General features: G+C 35.3%; 1 protein-coding gene across 3 annotated transcripts in view; it reads right to left on the bottom strand.

Moving 5' to 3' along the window:
* The window catches only part of LOC149806222 (E3 ubiquitin-protein ligase TRAF7-like), a 176259-nt gene that overhangs the window by 114728 nt on the left and 41116 nt on the right, over positions 1-20415 (bottom strand). For all 3 annotated transcript variants that reach the window (XR_016419876.1, XM_089951173.1, XM_089951174.1), the window contains 2 exons: positions 19921-20004; positions 5552-5644 (listed from right to left, as the gene is read on the bottom strand). Coding sequence is in view for 2 of the 3 variants with exons in the window: in XM_089951173.1 (XP_089807299.1) it covers positions 5552-5644; positions 19921-20004 (177 nt within the window). In the remaining variant the exon portion in view is untranslated. The remainder of the gene's footprint in view (positions 1-5551; positions 5645-19920; positions 20005-20415) is intronic.

Genomic DNA, 20415 nt, shown 5'->3' with positions numbered 1-20415 from the left:
ACCCTAGCATGATGAACTTACAGATTAGGGTTTGTGTTGTTTGTTGTACTGATTACTCCAAACACTGCACAGACCCAATCTGTCGGGGCATACTGCGCCAGCAGATCTGGGTTTGAGCAGACTGCAGTTGGACTCGTCTGATAAGTGAGTATGTATGGTAGAATGTGGTGAGTAAACAGTTGAATGTGAGAATTAAAAGCTGCTTTCTTGCACAAGGACAAAAGAGTACATTAGTACGGTAGTCGTCAGAAAATACTATGAAATTATATAGGACAAAAAACATATGCATTAAAAATTCCCTTTTAAGGACTGTAATGCTATGTCTGGTGTAAGGATGTTTCATCTGATTGATTTTACATCTTGATATAACCACTTTCAAATCTCTTGTATTAAATAGCGTAACGTTTTTTCTGAGCTTATCATGGTATAAACTTGCAGCTGCCAAATCACACAGCAAATAACTCCTGAAGGACGTTATGTTCTTCTTGGCAGATTTTGAGTTTCCAAGCCTTTTTTCAAACATAATGAAAGAAAGAATTACATGTATTTATCTTCAGACAGGTTCTAATGATTTATTGTTTGATTATGTCAAATCAATTTATGAAATTTTCTAAATAAAACAAAAAGTTTCTATTTTGTTTCAAAGGCATGCAGTGTGTATGCCTTCCAATTCAGTGTTTTCATTAGTTAATTGGCAAGTTATGCTATTTTTAGAAGCATAAAGTAGGTCTAATTACAGTATATTCAGAAATAAAAGCAATTGGATCTGATACCATGGTTCTGTGTTTGACCAATGGAAATCTTCAGTTCATTTATCAACTGATGCAACTGCAATGACATACTGATGTCAGTTTATTTTAATTGAAGGCAAGATAGTCCAAATGATACATGTACATCAACTGTAGGTAATTATCAACTTGAAATGCCATTGTGTTGGAAAACAACCATCATTAATACAACCTGACTCTTAACACATTAACCCCTAGCAACGACTTTATGGGGCAGGAGGTAGTAGCCTACTGCTGAGCTCTGTAGCGTCATGGTCATGGACGATACACTAAAGTGGGTGGTATTGGAGAAAGGTAGACAGATGTAGCTCTACAATGATACCAAATAATCTGGAATATCTAGTTGCACTACAAAATACAGATAGAAAAACCTCATTTTTTGGACCCGACTATTTTTACGCAAAATTCGCCCGTGGTCGGAATCCCATTTTGTGTCTGGATTTTAGACTTTTTGGTCTCAGATCTAAGGCAAACTGGTATGAACTGCAAACAGACAGATGAGCCTTTGCAAAATGTAGGATAAGATGGGCATTTGGAATAAAGAGTGGTCTCCATACAAAAATAATGGCTCCGTTTAACTAAAAAATAAAAAAAAATAAAAAAAAATAAAAAAAATGAAAAAAGGAGTACACATTTTACCCTTCTGCTCATGCAAATAGCCAATGAAAAATGATGTTTCTAACACAACTAGGCAGTATGTTATTGAAAGATGACCGGGGATTGGGTGTTTTCGAGTCTATTCAGAAATAGCTTTCAAAATGTGTTTCCTACTCGATTTTCAGGCAAAAATGGCAAAAAGCTCCAGGGGTTAATGTGTTTATGCACTTACCAATTTTGTAATAAAATGTAGTGACTTCAACTGAAAGACCACTTTCTGTCTCCCAAGTCTATATTTACTGTATCTACATATGTAATGATGGCAGCAATTGCAGAAACTTACTAAATTTCAATTATGGTTTCCCCACCCTTTTCTCAACTCTACAAATATCACTAAAATTACAAAGTAATAAGCATTTCAAGAAGTATGGTAAAGTTTAAATGAAATACATCGTTAAGTATGGTTCTCATGCAGTGTAAGGAACATAAAGTTTAAATGAAATACATCATGAATTATGGTTCTCACATAGTGTACAGAAAATAAAGTTTAAATTAAATGTATCATGCAGTATGGTTATCACACAGTGTATGAAAAATAAAGATGAGATGAAATACATCATTAAGTATGGTTCTCACACACTGTATGGAAAATAAAGATTAGATTAAACAGATTAGGAGAATGTGAACTCAAACTGACAAACCTTGTTCAGAAGAAAATTGCAATAATAGGAATTCAGTCTTTATTGTTTCTCATACATGTTCATACAAAATACACTGAAATGACATAGATCCCTATCTAACTCAACTATATATATATATATATATATATATATATATATATATATACTCACTTATAAGTCAAATCAAACTGCAAACAACATACTGCAGATTAGGGTTAATGTTATTTGTTCAACTGATTACTCCTTAAACTGTACAGACCCAGTGCATTATGCAATGGCAGGTCTGAGTCTGTCCAGTCTGCAGTTGGACTCATCTTATAAGCAAGCAGATACAGTAGTACACTCAGCTAGACTTAGCAACCTATCAACATACATGCTAAGTCTCCCAAACTGTCCAGTAGTCTTTTCATTTTGGCCCCAATCTTTTCATCTACTGATTTGCTCACAAAAACTCCCAGAAATCACAAATCTGCCAACATCGGTATGTCAAGTTAAAAAACATCTGCCAAATCATAGGTACTTCCAACTAAAACAATACCAGCCAAGTGTAGGTATTTCCAGCTAAAACAACATTCAAATGACTGTTTTAGGACTGTTGTAATACATCAATCAAGTTCTTATCAACATAACAGCCAATCAAATCATGACTCGCGACACACGCTGATGCATTTATTGTACATCCTTAAGTTGTTTTACTCCTCAATTGTTCAATATTGAGTAAGAGTTGTGATAACAATTTGCAGGAAACCAGACAAGTATAAAATAGTTATTGCAACTCTTTGGAAATAGTAAAGTTGAAATGTATGCTCATGGATTCAAAGGAAAATATGGCATTGAACAAAATATGTTTGCCATTTTAAAAGTGTTTGGACAGACTAATTTAAATGTGATAAGTTTAGTGAAAATAATGTATAATTTTTATTCAAAAGTTGAGTAATTATTATTCATTGTAGTTAATTTACTTAGTTCTGGTATGATGTGAACTTTCACGCTTAAATTTATGACAAATGGCCATTACACTAATCTCCCTGTTTTGGACTATAATCTCCTGGACTGTGAACACTGATCTTCTTGATCTTGTCCCAGAAAACATGGCATGTACATTATGCATTAATACAGACATACATGGTATGTACAGCATGCATCAATACAGACATACATGGCATGTACATTATGCGTCAATACAGACATACCTGGCATGTACAGTATGCATCAATACAGACATACATGGCATGTACAACATGCATCAATACAGACATACATGGCATGTACAGCATGCATCAATACAGACATACATGGCATGTACAGTATGCATCAATACAGATATACCTGGCATGTACAGCATGCATCAATACAGACATACCTGGCATGTACAGCATGCATCAATACAGACATACATGGCATGTACAGCATGCATCAATACAGACATACATGGCATGTACATTATGCATCAATACAGACATACATGGCATGTACAGCATGCATCAATACAGACATACTTGGCATGTACATTATGCATCAATACAGACATACATGGCATGTACAGCATGCATCAATACAGACATACCTGGCATGTACAGTATGCATCAATACAGACAGGCATGGCATGTACAGCACGCATCAATACAGACATACATGGCATGTACAGCATGCATCAATACAGACATACCTGGCATGTACATTATGCATCAATACAGACATACATGGCATGTACAGCATGCATCAATACAGACAGGCATGGCATGTACAGCATGCATCAATACAGACATACATGGCATGTACATTATGCACCAATACAGACAGGCATGGCATGTACAGCATGCATCAATACAGACATACATGGCATGTACAGCATGCATCAATACAGACATACCTGGCATGTACATTATGCATCAATACAGACATACTTGGCATGTACAGTATGCATCAATACAGACATACATGGCATGTACAGCATGCATCAATACAGACATACCTGGCATGTACAGTATGCATCAATACAGACATACCTGGCATGTACATTACGCATCAATACAGACATACTTGGCATGTACATTATGCATCAATACAGACATACATGGCATGTACAGCATGCATCAATACAGACATACCTGGCATGTACAGCATGCATCAATACAGACATACATGGCATGTACATTATGCATCAATACAGACATACATGGCATGTACAGCATGCATCAATACAGACAGGCATGGCATGTACAGTATGCATCAATACAGACATACCTGGCATGTACAGCATGCATCAATACAGAAAGGCATGGCATCTACAACATGCATCAATACAAACTTGGCATGTACAGTATGCATCAATACAGACATACAACATTTTTTAGCAATGTTACTACACATACAAAACAAAAACAGCATTCTGTAATATGAAAAAATATAATTGACCATTTCTGATTCTTCATCCCCCCTTTTTAATGGATACTTAACATGAGGTCTAATTTTGTTATTGGACTCTTAATATTTTCAACAGAAGTAGTTATCACTGAATTGCTATAGAACGAGGGCTGGTTGGTTTTAAATAATAAAGCTAAATGTCATAAATAACTGAAACCAGTCTGTATTACCAATACAGTATTTTAATGTTCATTCAACACTGCAACAGTGCCTGTCAACAAATCCCAGTCCAACAGCACATTTATTTTAATAATATTTCAATAAAAAAGGAAAACATGATTGTTCTTGAGACCAACGGTTATATATATATATATATATATATATATATATATATATATATATATATATATATATATATATAACATTAGATTCTGACTCTCTTGGACAAAGGTCAACAAATATTTGTGAAATTTATAATAAAACATTCACAGGAGATATAAAGAGTTCTTACAAATAAGAAAACATTGATATACCAAATGACCGGTATTTAAAAAAACTTAAAAATATATTGTTATTACTTCCGGATTGCATGTTAGTTCAGTTTTGTATCATTGTTCCATACTACACTAGCTTTTTATCAAACTATTTGTTTATACAGATGATATAATCTTTCAGAAAAGTACATTTTATAAAATTTCTGTCAACAACAATATTTTATGCCCTTAAAAGTTTTAAAAATCATATTTTTGGGGGGACAAGATAAAGACTTTCGACAAATAAATAACAACTAACTGACTGGTATTTCTGCTCAAATCTTATGATAACGTTTTAGCTTATCAGGATCTGTTGGAGGTTGAAATAAAGGTAAGTTAATTTTTGTTGCTAGTGGCTTTATTCTTTTTAATTAGATATCAAGCTAGAAAAATTTTGCTTCAAAGGTCTGATCTGTGCTGACACATGGACACCTTGATAAAACAGTCATGCTATATTGAGTGGATTTATGCTGGAATGTCAATCTGTACTTAAGTATAAAAGTATTGAACATGGAGCAATGTTCATAAGGTTTTCATAAGTCCAATATCTCATATATATATATGTACACACACATACACTACTCACCCCACATGAAACTATAACAGGATCCTTGAAAACTCGGTCACAAAGTCTACAAAATAACTTCTTGTTGGAAGGCTCCACAAATACAATTATTTCCTGGAAAAAAATGTATTTAATAAAATCAGTCATCTGATTTAGAAAGAAAAAGTCATTTTTATATCAAACTGGAGACTGATTTTTTACATATAATTTAGCTTATATCAATATTTTGAAGGAAAAGAAGTTAAGATCTGAAATAATGTCCCATCACTATTAAGTCCCTTGCTCCGTATACACTGGTGCCTCACTATCAAATCCCAAGTTTCAGTATACAGTAGCCCTTCACTATCAAGTCTCTAGTCAGTATAATGTAGATTCTGTGGCCTTTACTACCTGGTCTCTAGCTTGGTATACTGTGGCCTTTACTACCTGGTCTCTAGCTTGGTATACTGTGGCCTTTACTACCTGGTCTCTAGCTTGGTATACTGTGGCCACTCATTACCTGGTCTCTAGCTTGGTATACTGTGGCCACTCATTACCTGGTCTCTAGCTTGGTATACTGTGGCCACTCATTACCTGGTCTCTAGCTTGGTATACTGTGGCCACTCATTACCTGGTCTCTAGCTTGGTATACTGTGGCCACTCATTACCTGGTACCAAGGACACTATTCAGTGACCCCTTCCTATCAAATCCCAAGCACAATATACAGCAGACCCTCACAATTACATCTGTATCCAAGCATATAGTGGCCCCTCCCTATTAACTCCCCCTCATATAGTGGCCCCTTATATAAAAAGGGTATAATTGTCAGGGATTCCACGAAACTGGCTAAATTTAGTTTTATAATTGCAATTTAATTCATTACACTTTATGTTTTTCTTTAGGTAGGGTTAACCAACTAAAACTGGGGGTAAATTCATACTGTTAAACGTGATTTTATTACAATATAAATAATTCCTACTATGGCATGGCCTTGCTCCATTCCCTAGTAAAAGTTGTATCACTTACCAGTATAATGCTGTACAATTTTATTACTGCCAAGAATCAAGGCACTGTGTAATGAGGTACTGCTGTAGAATCCCTAAATATTCTGATTTTTCCAATCACCTTCTCTTAAAATATAGACCACTACTGCTCCATTCACTGCAAACATCCTCCAATACCAGTGATGATTCATCACTATACATGTAGATCTCTTTTTTGAATATAGAGTGTAAACAGACATGAACCAAGCAACCCAAGTAAACAGGCATGATTCTGATTTAAAACCAAGCTAATTCTTGGCACTTTACCAATGAAACTTAGATTTTAATCTGAAATAAAACAATTTTGGTAAAACAGCTATGCTAATGCCAGAAGTTGTTGACTGAATAGTATTACCTAGCACTGCTTTTGTTGCCAGAAAAAAAAAGTCTTATACCAGCATTGAAAGCAAGGGAATTATGCAACACCCACAAAATTATTTGTAATTTCTGGGGAGAACAACTGCTCTTTGAAAAACATGATTGCAACTGAGATTCTAACAGTCATAAACAAGCATAAACTGTTCAAGTTTGTTTTGCCTCACATGATTAAACCAAGACAATATGTAAAGCTGTACCGATTAATCGGACATACTCATAATCGGGCCGATTATTAGAACAATTGGTATAATCAGTATCAGCAGAAATAACCAGTGCCGATGTAAACAAATTTCCAAAATATAAATTCAATTATAACATTCATCTTGACATGGCTTGAATTTTAAATCGGCATGAAATAGTGGAAATTAAGGAATAACCATTTGTTTTGGCGGTTAATTGAAAGACAATATCTTCTTAAAAGTTAATACTTTTTAAAACACTTGTTGTAAACTACCGCTTTTTGCCTGCATACAACAAATTATCAATACCATTCATGCACTCATCCCAATTCAGCAAAGTATACTTATGACCAGATCCAATGAATGGCTTAGAGCAGAATGCATCATAGTTGCATTAGCTGACAAGCAGGAGGAACCCCCGACCCCCACCCACCCCAAAAAACTGAAACTGAAACAAACGCCACTGGACCATCAACATCATGTCCCTGGAATTTGTTTTCTGTGGCCTGTGACGAACCTGCCCATACCATCAATGAAACAACCCTCTTGGATGAAGCCATTGATATGATGCTTGAATTGTATCTGGCCAGCCCTATGTTGCCACAAGAAGAAGACATATACGGCTGGTGGAGCACTCACAGGTTTCAGTTCTCCTACTTTGCCAAATTAGCTAGACAGTATTTGTTTGCACCAGCTTCAAACGTTCCAAGTGAGCAACTGTTTAGTGCTGCAGGCCAGATTTTTTAGGATTTTTTCGGATCGTTACTTGGCGAGAAGGGAGAAATGTTACTGTTGCTTAAATACAACCTACCTCAACTATTCTTTCAGTATTAGCTGCTGCCAAAATACAGCGACATCTAACTTTAGTCTAAAAGCATACGTATTATTAATTTTAATTATTACTGGGCTATCACTGTTAACATTTTTTAAGTTATTTACTGAAATCTAGTAATGGCGACCTGCATCACTGAACATAAGTAAAAAGACTAGCTTAATACATTCTCATTCATTTATATCTTGAATTGGCAAACATAAGTTTTATCAGTGTTAGTTTTAGTTTTTCAAGTTTTATGTTTGTGTGATCGTTGTTTTCTATAAATAGCAATGTACTTCTTATCCGGTTTCTGTTTGTTTTTGTATAGAAGTTCATTTCCCTTGCCGCATAAACAACCTTGTTATAACTCACACGACAAAATACCTTTACACTAATAGGTTTATGTTTCTGAACAAGTCATTGTTATAAAACAAATAATAATGAAATAATCAGTTTCATAATCGGTATCGGCAATTTTAATAATCGGCTATACATGGTATTAGCATAATCGGCAAAAAGTGACATTCGTCCAGCTTTAACTATATGACTGCCTCACATTATTAAACCATGCCTATATGACTGCCTCACAGTATTAAACCAAGCCTATATGACTGCCTCACAGTATTAAACCAAGCCTATATGACTGCCTCACATGATTAAACCAAGCCTATGACTGCCTCACATTATTAATCCAAACCTAAACGACTGCCTCACATTATTAAACCAAGCCTATATGACTGCCTCACAGTATTAAACCAAGCCTATATGACTGCCTCACATGATTAAACCAAGCCTATATGACTGCCTCACAGTATTAAACCAAGCCTATATTACTGCCTCACATGATTTAACCACTCTTATGACTGCCTCACATTATTAAACCAAGCCAAAATGACTGCCTCACATTATTAAATCAAGCCTATATGACTGCCTCACATGATTAAACCAAGCCTAAACGACTGCCTTACATTATTAAACCAAGTCTATATGACTGCCTCACAATATTAAACCAAGCCTATATGACTGCCTCACATGACTAAACCAAGCCTAAACATCTGCCTCACAATATTAAATCAAGCCTATATGACTGTTATATGTTTTTTCGTTCTTCTCCAGAAAAGAAAGCCAATTATCTCTAGGTTCCATCATGTGGGTAAATACATCAGATCCTGGTATCAGATTCATGAAATAACATGTGTGCTTTTCTCTTTATCTGACAGATTAACATATATTTGGTTTAACAGGTGCCCTAAGCTTTGCTTTTTATATCCTGTTTGTAGAAGTTCTTTACCAGTATAAAGGCTGCAACTAAATGTGTTATGGCACTGTCTTCAACAGATTCAAAACATGATTTACCTCCTTCTTGTAATGAGTGAACTTAACTGTCCATAAGATGCACACACACCAGCTTATTAATACAAGGTTATCCCGCTGACAAAAGTTTTCATCATAAATACAAAGATCATAGATTTTCCTGCACATTACACTGGATAAATAATCATGTTGTCTTGTTTTGACATAGATGCACGTCTTTCTCTTACGTTACACTGCATCCAGGTCAGTGTCATAAGAAGACTATGGCTATCTTTTCCATTTTACACTGCATGGTCACAGTGTCATTACAAACAAGATTACAAAACTTCTCTTCCTTTTACACTGCAAGCAGGTCACAGTGTCATTACAAACAAGATTACAAAACTTTTCTTCCTTTTACACTGCAGGCATGTCATAGTGTCATGATTAAAAACAAGATTACAAAACTTCTCTTTCTTTTAAAATGACTTTCTTTTCATTCAACACTGCAGGCAGATCACAGTGTCGAAAGAAGAGTGAATTTATTTTCACACTGCGGGCAAATCTGTCATAAAAAGAGACCAGGACTTTCATTTCCTTCTACACTGCATGCAGATCATTGTCATAACAAGACTAAGGCTTTCTTTACCTTTTTACACTGCAGGCAGATCATTGTATCCTAACAAGACTATGAGGAATGCTGACTGTATATGTTTTACAAGCCTCTACCCCACACGCACCCATCCGTATCTTCCTGGCAAAAATGTGCCATCAGTTATCAACATTCATTAACACATTAACCCTTAGCGACGACTTTACGGGGCAGGAGGTAGTAGTCTACTGCCGAGCTCTGTAGTGTCATAGTCATGCATGACATACTAAAGTGGGTGGTATTATAGAAAGGTAGACAGATGTAGCTCTACAATGATATCAAATAATCTGGAATATCTACACTACAAAATACAGATAGAAAAACCTCATTTTTTGGACCTGACTTTTTTTACCCAAAATTAACCCCTGGTCAGGATCCGATTTTGTGTCCGGATTTTAGACTTTTTGGTCTCAGATCTAAGGCAAACTGGTATGAACTGCAAACAGACAGATGAGCCTTTGCAAAAAGTAGGATAAGATGGGCATTTGGATTAAAGAGTGGTCTCCATACAAAAATAATGGCTCCGTTTAGCAAAAAAAAAAGAAAAAAAAAGTCCAACTTTTACCCTCAAAAAGCCAACGAAAATCGATGTTTCTAACACCACTAGGCAGTATTTTATTGAAAGATGACCAGGGATTGGGTGTTTTCGAGTCTATTCAGAAATAGCTTTCAAAATGTGTGTTTTCCTACTCGATTTTTAGGCAAAAATGACAAAAAGCTCCAGGGGTTAATGTGTTAACCAAGATAATATAGTGTCTAATTCAAAATGCTGACTATATACATTCTGTCAGACTTTTACCTAGCTATAGTAGAATACAGGGTTATGCCTTTTTTACTTGCCACAGCCTAATGCCTTTCTGTTTGTTTCTATAACTGAAGTCTTCCTTTCGTAACACATATATTCCTTCAGAGTGAGGTTATGAACAGTTTCTAACTAATAAGACAGGGGCAAATCCCCAAGTTGTTAGTGAGAGATCCAGAGACCATAATTGTTGCATCAATTAATTAAGCTTTCATGGATTAAAAGTGTTTATAATGGTTACAAGGTGGGGATCTCAATGGTTTCAAAGTTTAACCCAAGGTTGAGGTCCCAGACCAACAAAAATTATGCTGAATGCAAATATTAATTCATCTTGTAAAGCCATGTATGTCTATATACACCATAAGCGTGAATCTTCAAACTGATTCTGTTATGTAGAAAAAAGAAAAAACTGAGGAAAAGATAAAAGGTATTTTTATACACTCAATCCATATATTACAGAAACTAGCTGAACCAGTCCTCTGTAACTGTACACACACACACACACACACACACACACACACACATATATATATATATATATATAGAGAGAGAGAGAGAGAGAGAGAGAGAGAAATGCATTTGTATTTCAAGGTAATATATATTATTATGCAAAATTACAAATATACACCATACAGAGCAGAGAGTGATATCCCTAGATCCAACAGTAGAATGCTTGATAACATTAACAGAATTTTTAAATACAAAGAAATAATATTATCATAGAGCTTAGAGAATTTTTAAATTGTTCTCTAGAGATTCAAACCCAGGTCCATGAGTTATGTCACCCACTAACTTAGCTGCAAGCACCAACCCCTAACATGTATGATAATGTTATTGCTTTATATACAGTGAATACACATATTATACACACTTGTTACCAGTTACATTTTAATCATAATATTTTGTAATTATACAGGACCTGCATACTTTCAAGTCCTACAAAAGCCACACAGGAAGTGGTCTAGTTGAATAAGCTCCTCCCTAATAATTCTGCTGGCCAATGAAACTACATGGGTGATTCTTGTTCAATCATGCTGGCCAATGAAACTGCATGGGTGATTCTTGTTCAATCATGCTTGCCAATGAAACTGCATGGGTGATTCTTGTTCAATCATGCTTGCCAATGAAACAGCATGGGTGATTCTTATTTAATCATGCTGGCCAATGAAACTGCATGCATGATTTTAGTTTAATCATGCTGGCCAATGAAAATGCATCAGTGATTCTTGTTTAATCATGCTAGCCAATGAAACTGCATAGGTTATTTTTGTTTAATCATGCTGGCCAATGAAACTGCATGGGTGATTCTTGTTTAATCATGCTGGCCAATGAAACTGCATGGGTGATTCTTATTGAATCATGCTTGCCAATGAAACTGCATGCATGATTTTTTTTTAATCATGCTTGCCAATGAAACTGCTGGCCAAGTCTCAAAACTAGGTGTGTCTAAGACTAATTTGATGCATGTCAAAGGAACTAAATGATATTCATCACTGGCATAACATGCAAGATTTCTGTTTCTGAGGTGTGTTTGGAAATATAAGGCACTCATCTCTAATTTTTAGCCATGTGGATTTCTCTCAAAGTGCAAACAATGTACAGAAATATTCATCCATGAGCAGTGCTGTTTACAGGGTAATTACAGGAGAACGATACATACTGTCTGCTTGGCAGATAACTACATGCCTTGTAATAAAGCATTTGTAAATGATACAAGTGTGTTAATAATACATCACCAAAAAACCACTCTTATTTCAAAGACAAGTTTGCATCACAGTTGATGTAATTCAACAGAATGTAATAATTATTTTTCTTTGCTTTTCGAACTATCTATGGATTCTATCATCCAGCTCTCAGTTCAAATCCTTCCTTTTTTCTCATCTACATAATTAGAAGCTACAAGAGAGCAGTGCTTAGCATGTTGGTCTCATTACTGTAATGGCATGGGTTTGAATCCTAACACTGGATCGAGACGGACTGGCTATCATAGTGTGTCCTTGGGAAAAGAATTTTACTCCAACTGACTTAGCACTAAATAACATACTTTTGTTTCTGTGCCATAAAAAGACAAAATTAAACCAACTTGCCTACATACAGTATATAATTTATTAACTTTAATTATTGGCACAAGTTGTTAACATATCGCAAAAAAATAAGCTATTTATCTGTTAAATAAATTAAACAAATTAAAACTTTTTTTGTAATATTATGTTATTATATTTTGGGGTAAGCTTGAGTTCAATTTTTCAGTCAGCTGGGACAAGCTGACTTTCGGGCCATTCCATGTCAAATAACCCAAAATCCAAAATTCTTCCCATGTGACTGTCTCTTATTACCATGAAATTTTTTCCAGGTGTACATTAATGTTAATGATGGTATCTTTGTAGAGATATACACCTATAAATATGGCTTTTGTTCATTAATGATGTTTTTTTCTTTCAGATTTTAAGGTAGTACTGCTACCTGGTCATCCATCACAAACACCAAAAACAATTGTTTTTTAAAAGTATAAATACTGATGGTACTATATATGCTGATATTCTGCATTAGCACAGATTGGAGATGGGGTTACAAACACAAAATGATTTAAGGGTGAAAGTACTGAGACACATAGTTGAAATCTGAAACAAATACAGCTAAGACATGTATCTTCATCATATAAAAAATTCATTACGCTACGTAACTATGCAACTGCCACATGGTCAAACCACCTGTTATGAGTGCAACATTTTCACATGTTGTGATTTGTCTTAAGTCTGAGCCCCAAAAAACAACTTAACAATCAATTTGATTCAGATGAGATTAAGTTGGTACAATCCCCAGTAGGTATAGTATCTTTGTACTTTACAGTTGGTACAATCCCCAGTAGGTATAGTATCTTTGTACTTTACAGTTGGTACAATCCCCAGTAGGTATAGTATCTTTGCACTTTACAGTTGGTACAATCCCCAGTAGGTATAGTATCTTTGTACTTTACAGTTGGTACAATCCCCAGTAGGTATAGTATCTTTGTACTTTACAGTTGGTACAATCCCCAGTAGGTATAGTATCTTTGTACTTTACAGTTGGTACAATCCCCAGTAGGTATAGTATCTTTGTACTTTACAGTTGGTACAATCCCCAGTAGGTATAGTATCTTTGTACTTTACAGTTGGTACAATCCCCAGTAGGTATAGTATCTTTGCACTTTACAGTTGGTACAATCCCCAGTAGGTATAGTATCTTTGCACTTTACAACTGGTACAATCCCCAGTAGGTATAGTATATTTGTACTTTACAGTTGGTACAATCCCCAGTAGGTATAGTATCTTTGTACTTTACAGTTGGTACAATCCCCAGTAGGTATAGTATCTTTGTACTTTACAGTTGGTACAATCCCCAGTAGGTATAGTATATTTGTACTTTACAGTTGGTACAATCCCCAGTAGTATAGTATCTTTGCACTTTACAGCCTGGACAGTCTAAACAAGAGTCCCTTGAAGTGACTGATATTCTACAGATCAAAACAAGACCATTTCTTTCTTTTAATGGCTGAGTGTTTAAACAATGTCTGATGTTCTTCAGCAATAACAAGATTTTCAAATTAGCTGCTGCAGTGGACATATTTGATATCAGACTGGAAACTTGTTCATTCAGAACAAAGCAGACATCATTAAAAGACTTTTGGCAAAAACCGCATGTCATAATGGTTATCCATTCTTGAAGTGGGGTAGTGATGAGAAGCTTTTTAAGACAGCCGTTGTGGCAGCCATATTGGAAGTATAACTGGCATCATTTTCATTCAGGACCAACTATGTATCATAAGAAGTCTATTGGTGAAAACAACATGTTGATACAGCCATCCATTTGGGATAACAAGAATTTCAAGATAGCCACCATACTGAGGGTTAGTCATTTTCACTGAGGAACAACTAGACACCATAAGGCTCTCCTGATGAAGCCTCGTGTCAAAATGACTTTCCATTTGAAAGGAGGACTGAAAACATGACCGCATACTGGAAATTTTAATTTAGGATATAAAAAAGACATTATAAGAAGTCTTTTAGTGAAAACTCCATGCTTATATCACTAATCATACAAGAATAGTGATAGCAAGGTTTTCAAGATGGAATTTAGGGTGGCCATAATATATAACAGATCAGCACCATTTTCATTTAGGACTAACTAGACACCATAAAAAAGTCCTCCTGTGAAAACACCATGTCAATATGACTTTCCATACATGAAGAGTAGCGATAACATGATTTTGAAGATGGCTGCTGCGGTGACCATAATGGACCTGAGACCGTCATTTTTATTTTGGACAAAGTGGACTTAAAGAAGTCTTTTGGTGAAAATCCCATGATAATATGACGTTTCATTCTGGATGAGAGATCACAACAAGAGCGTCAAGATGGCAGACATGGCAATTATACTAGATGTCAAATGTTGATATGACCATCCATTCAGGTGGGAGTAGCAATAACTCAAAAGTTAGTTCAACAAAATTCACATTCCTTGGCTACCACCACCCTTCAAGCAAGTCGAATGGTGGTTAACAGAGCTTGAAAAACACAACTATTTAATTGTACCAGGATATAACTTGAAAAGTAATTAGGTATCAGAGTAATTGGAGTACCAATAAAACAATTTGACTGAAAAATTTGCAATACCGAATCAGAATTCATCTTGTTATGCACAGAAACCAATGATGTAATTCACCTGTCACTACCGCAACACTGTACAGAAGCAAAATAGGTCATTTCAACACTGTACAACAGCAAAATGTGTACAGTGTACTTTCAACATCTCCTGGAAAAAGAACCTGTACAATTCATACAAATGTGTGCCCAGTCCTTATTTTGGCATCAATATGCCAGCAAATATTGATATTTTTGACATAACATTTGCCATTTTAGTGGGATTTTTACAATCATGCAACCTGTGTATGGATCTTGCTCCTTAGTGAACTCATTAGATAGCTTGATAATGTAAGCCCATATTCCAAGATTGATCCAAATTGGATAAAAAACAAAGACTCAAGATTGAAACAAACTCAACTTAGAAAATGCACTATTACCTCATCAAAATGCATTGAACTCATCCAAGAGCTTGAAGATATTAGTCCATATTCCAAGTCTGATCAAACCTGATGCAGCAACAAGCTCAGCCAATCAGATGCAAGCAACAAGCTCAGCCAATCAGATGCAAGGTGATCTCATTAATATGCATGCAACTCACTCATTTTTTAACTGTCCAATATCATGAGTCTAGAAGCATATATATTCTAACTTTGATCGAAGTCAGATCATAAAAATGGCCTCCAAAAAGGTATCAGGCTCAGCCAATGAGATGCAAATTCATTTCATTAACATGTGTAAATCTCGCCCATATTTCATAACATAAATTAACATGGATGGATGAATAAACAAAAGAACTGCGACCATGTCTGCTGTCTTGCATTTTGCTACATTTTAACTGCAGCAAAACCAAAATAAGTCAAGGAGGGCCAGTTTGATTATCAAATCATGACACAAGAGCAGGGGTGAGAAGAACACAGCCAGTGGTCAGGATCCCACTCATGATATGCTTTTATCATTTAATTTATATCATAGGGTTTGGTTTTAAAAATCACTTATATGGTGTGTGCCCTGGAGGAAACTGAACATTCCTGTACTAGAGTAACAGCTAGTCTACTATAAAGTGAGTTGATAATAACCCATAATAAGCACTGTCAGTACCAACAGTTTGATTTTGTTGCTCAGCAAGTAAATTTTTTTTTTTACTTGTCCAATGATCAAATGGGAAAATGGGAAAGTTTTCTAGATCTGGTTCTGAAATAAGATATCATAAATGTCAATCAATTCTCCCATAAAATATCTAGCTTAACTTTTATCTACAAAATTCTGTATTCTATCATTTTGTAATGAATAAACTGACATTTAGCACATCATTAAGAAGATACCAACAGCTACGCTATGCTGCCTGTAAACCCTGCATGAAAAAATACTATTCCAGTGGTATCAAGTTACAACAGAGGATGAATACTCAGTCTGAATGGCAGGATCTTTACAAGTTCAACTTGGTGTTAAAATTATGACTAATCCATTTAAATTTATGAAAAATGAATGTCTCAAGTGCATATTTGAAAACACTGAGAAAGGAAACTGCAAACTGCTTTGAACTCAAATACATTTTGTTGCTGTCATTGATCACACTAGTGTTTGCTCAAAATCTGGCCAGTAGTATATAAAAAAACTATTCTCAGGTGGTGATTAATTTTAATAAAGACAACATATGTATCATTATAATGGGTGTTTGTTCATTTTAATGGCACTTTTGACACATTACAGGCTGTATCATGCACAGGAAATGAGAGCAAAGTGTCTTTCCCATGGACAAAATGAGGCAGCCAACATGAACTGACCTGGGTGGATATCAAACCCACAACCCTTGGATTATGAGTCCGATGAACTACCAACCGATGTGCCGCAACTCCAATTTAATATTATAGGGCTTGTGCTATTGAGTGGAAATATTACCCTCAAGTCAAGTCACTGATGTCCACTGGTGTAACGTGTAACATACTGTTACACTGTAGTGGACTTAAATTCTTAATGTAGGAATATGCAGAAATTACTACAGTTAAACCTGTCTTGAGAGACCAATGTTATGAGAGACCACCTGTTTTGAGAGATCAATATCCACCATGCACTGATTTATTGATTATACTGTATAATGTTGTAACCTGTTATGAGAGACCAGAAGGGTAGAATGGGTGGTCTTTCAAGACAGGTTCTACCGTAATTCAGCAAATCAAACTTGTACTAGTTTGAAAACAAAACTTCCAGATAAAGAGGGAAAATATGAAAGAAAAAAATAATTTATGATGGATAATAATTAAGCTGAATAGGAACCAGATCCAGAATGAAAAATTCCATAGTGCAGCATTTTTCTGGAAGGCTACAAATTGTAAATATCAGTATTTTTCTGCTGAAAATTTGGTGAGTACTTGGGGAAATTCTACTGCCACCCATGAATTATTCGTAAAGCCCCATTTTATGTGCTATAAAATGGTTCATAATTCTATTCTAATCATCATTCAAATCATAACCAGCATTAAATTCACTTATATAACTATACCATCTCTTATAATATTTGTACTTTACGACAGTAAAGGTGACTAGAACTGTATATAACGCAAGTTGAGTCCAACAAAACAAACAACAAAAACCCTGATCTACCATTGCATAATGCACCGCCAGATCAAGGTCCATTTTGTTTGTTTTACTGATTACTCCATCCAAATTGCACTATGCAACAGCAGCAGGTCTGGGTCTGTGCAGTTTGCAGTTGGACTCAGCTTATAAGAGAGCATATATGGTAATAATTTAATTTTTACTTTGTTACTCATGAAACCATCAGACACCCTTTTTCATTGAGCCCAACATTTTTAAACTAGAAAGTAAATACCTTTTACACTGACTTTAATCTAGAGTGTGGATAGATATAGAGATGTGCTCAACAGTTCTGACAAAGCAGGTCTGACAAAAATTACATGTACAACTAGTACAAGTGATAGCTTCCCAACCAATGAATTATAATGCTAGAATGACTGAAAAAAGAAACATTTGTTAGACGTAATGAAATTTTTAAACATTAATAGATTTCAAATGGCAAAGTATCTAAATCTTGTCTACACTCTTTTACTCTCAAACTCAAACTGAAATGAATCTTTGGTCTTTTGGTAGTTGCCTCCCTTACTTTACCACAGGCACTTTTTTTTGTTAGTGAAGAAGGAAAACTATTGACCACACCCACACCCCTTCATTAAAAAAAATATAAAAAATTTACACATGGTGACAAACTCATCTGGTTTGAAATCTGCTAATTTGATTTATCTCATTGACAAGTTCAGTCACTGATTAGATATCCCAGCATAAAAAGAGATGTCCCAAATTTGCGCCCCATGTTTGATTTAAGTACTTTAGATATCATTTATTAACTACTTTTGCATGAAGTTTCTCTGTTGCTTTGCCAGTACATCACGTGTCTCATGCTGGGAATAATCTACATTAAGTTCTGATTGGTGGTTATCATTTACCCTGGCCTGGAACAAACTATAGCCACCAGTCAGACTTCAGTGAAACATATTTCACTGCATGACACAACAGAAGTGTAGCAATCAAATTAGACCCAAGTAGACAAGACAGGAATCAACAGAGTGACTTCACATAAAACTGCTTATTAAATGATGAGTAAAGTATGTCATAATGAATAAGGATCACATTTGAAATGTCTCCTTAATGCTGAATATGCAGTTGAGATAAGATAATTTTAGCATGGAATTGGCAAAGGGGTGGTGGGGTGGGGGGGCGGGCATTATGAACCACATCATTTTGTGCTAATTTGAAGAAGGCAAGCAGGTGTTGTGCCTGTCTCAGATGAATTCTCAATTTAAAGAATAAAAAGACATATGACTAATAATTATTAATGACTGCTAAATATCAAAGTAACTTGAATAGGATAAGTATAATACTGTATCAATTCTCCACCATGTATCCATATATTTATTGGTATGTCAAAAGTATTGATGCATCGATGAATCATTTATTTCATCCCTAGTCAGAGCACTCCCTCGTTAAATTGCCCTTCACTATGACATGTTTCCTGTTACAGCACTCCCTCACTATTAGGACATTCATTATAACAGGGTTCCGACTACACCATTCCCTCACTATAAGACTCTTCATTATACCAGGATTCCTGTTACAGCAATCTCTCACCATAAAGCCCTTCATAATAACATGGTTCCTGTTAAAGCAATCCCTTGGTATTGGACCCTTCATTAAAACAAGGTTCCTGTTATAGCACCCCCTCACTACAAGCCCATCATTATAACATAGTTCCTGTTAGAAATGGATACCATTTCATTATTCAGTAGTAAAACTATGTACATCATTATACACTGGTCTCACAATATGGCAGACTACTCTATTATAAGGCTCAATGGACAACACAGTAATGAAGGAGATCTGTTATCATGGTGAAACCACTTGATACTGGATACTTAAGATATCATAAAACTAAGTCTCTTGTGGCCATATGACCTGTATATAGTCATTAAATATACTTTAGGTGATTTTAGCTAATAATATCTACAACGAGCTTGTCCTCTATGGGCAGGTATTCTTTATATGAAGGTGTCCACTATGGCAATTTTAATATATGTGTGATATGGGCACCAAACGTTGCATACTACTTATTTACCTCTTCATCTTCCCCAATCATGGAACTCTGTGACAGGCGATTCTCTCCATGTGGCAGGCAAAGTAGATGAGTACCTTCTGATACCTAAACCATGAAAAAAATGTCAAACATTTTATTCCACAGATCTGTATTTCACAAAAAGTACTAATGCATATACCATATATAGTCCCTTATAAGTTGAGTCAAACTGCAAACAACAAAGATCACTTGTCTAGCACAGCATAATGTGCTGGGTAAATGTTCTTTGTTCTACTAATTACTCCTAATAAACTGCATAGACCCAGATCTGCTGATGCATAATGCACCAACAGATGTGGGTCTGTGCAGTATGCTGCTGAATTTGACTTATAAGCAAGCATATATGGTAGCTTCATAGATTTCCTGTAATGCAGCCACTATACTAGTTGAACTAAACTGGTGTATAAAAAAAAAAAAATAAAAAATGTGTTTCTTCCACAAAAACAATATATTGAAATTTCCACCTGGTTTTTGTCA

The sequence above is a fragment of the Sinohyriopsis cumingii genome, chromosome 2, assembly GCF_028554795.1.
Source record: "Sinohyriopsis cumingii isolate HCF-2022 chromosome 2, ASM2855479v2, whole genome shotgun sequence".
NCBI lineage: Eukaryota > Metazoa > Mollusca > Bivalvia > Unionida > Unionidae > Sinohyriopsis > Sinohyriopsis cumingii.
The sequence above is the reverse complement of the archived record's forward strand: the minus strand, read 5'-3'. Positions and strand labels throughout refer to the sequence as shown.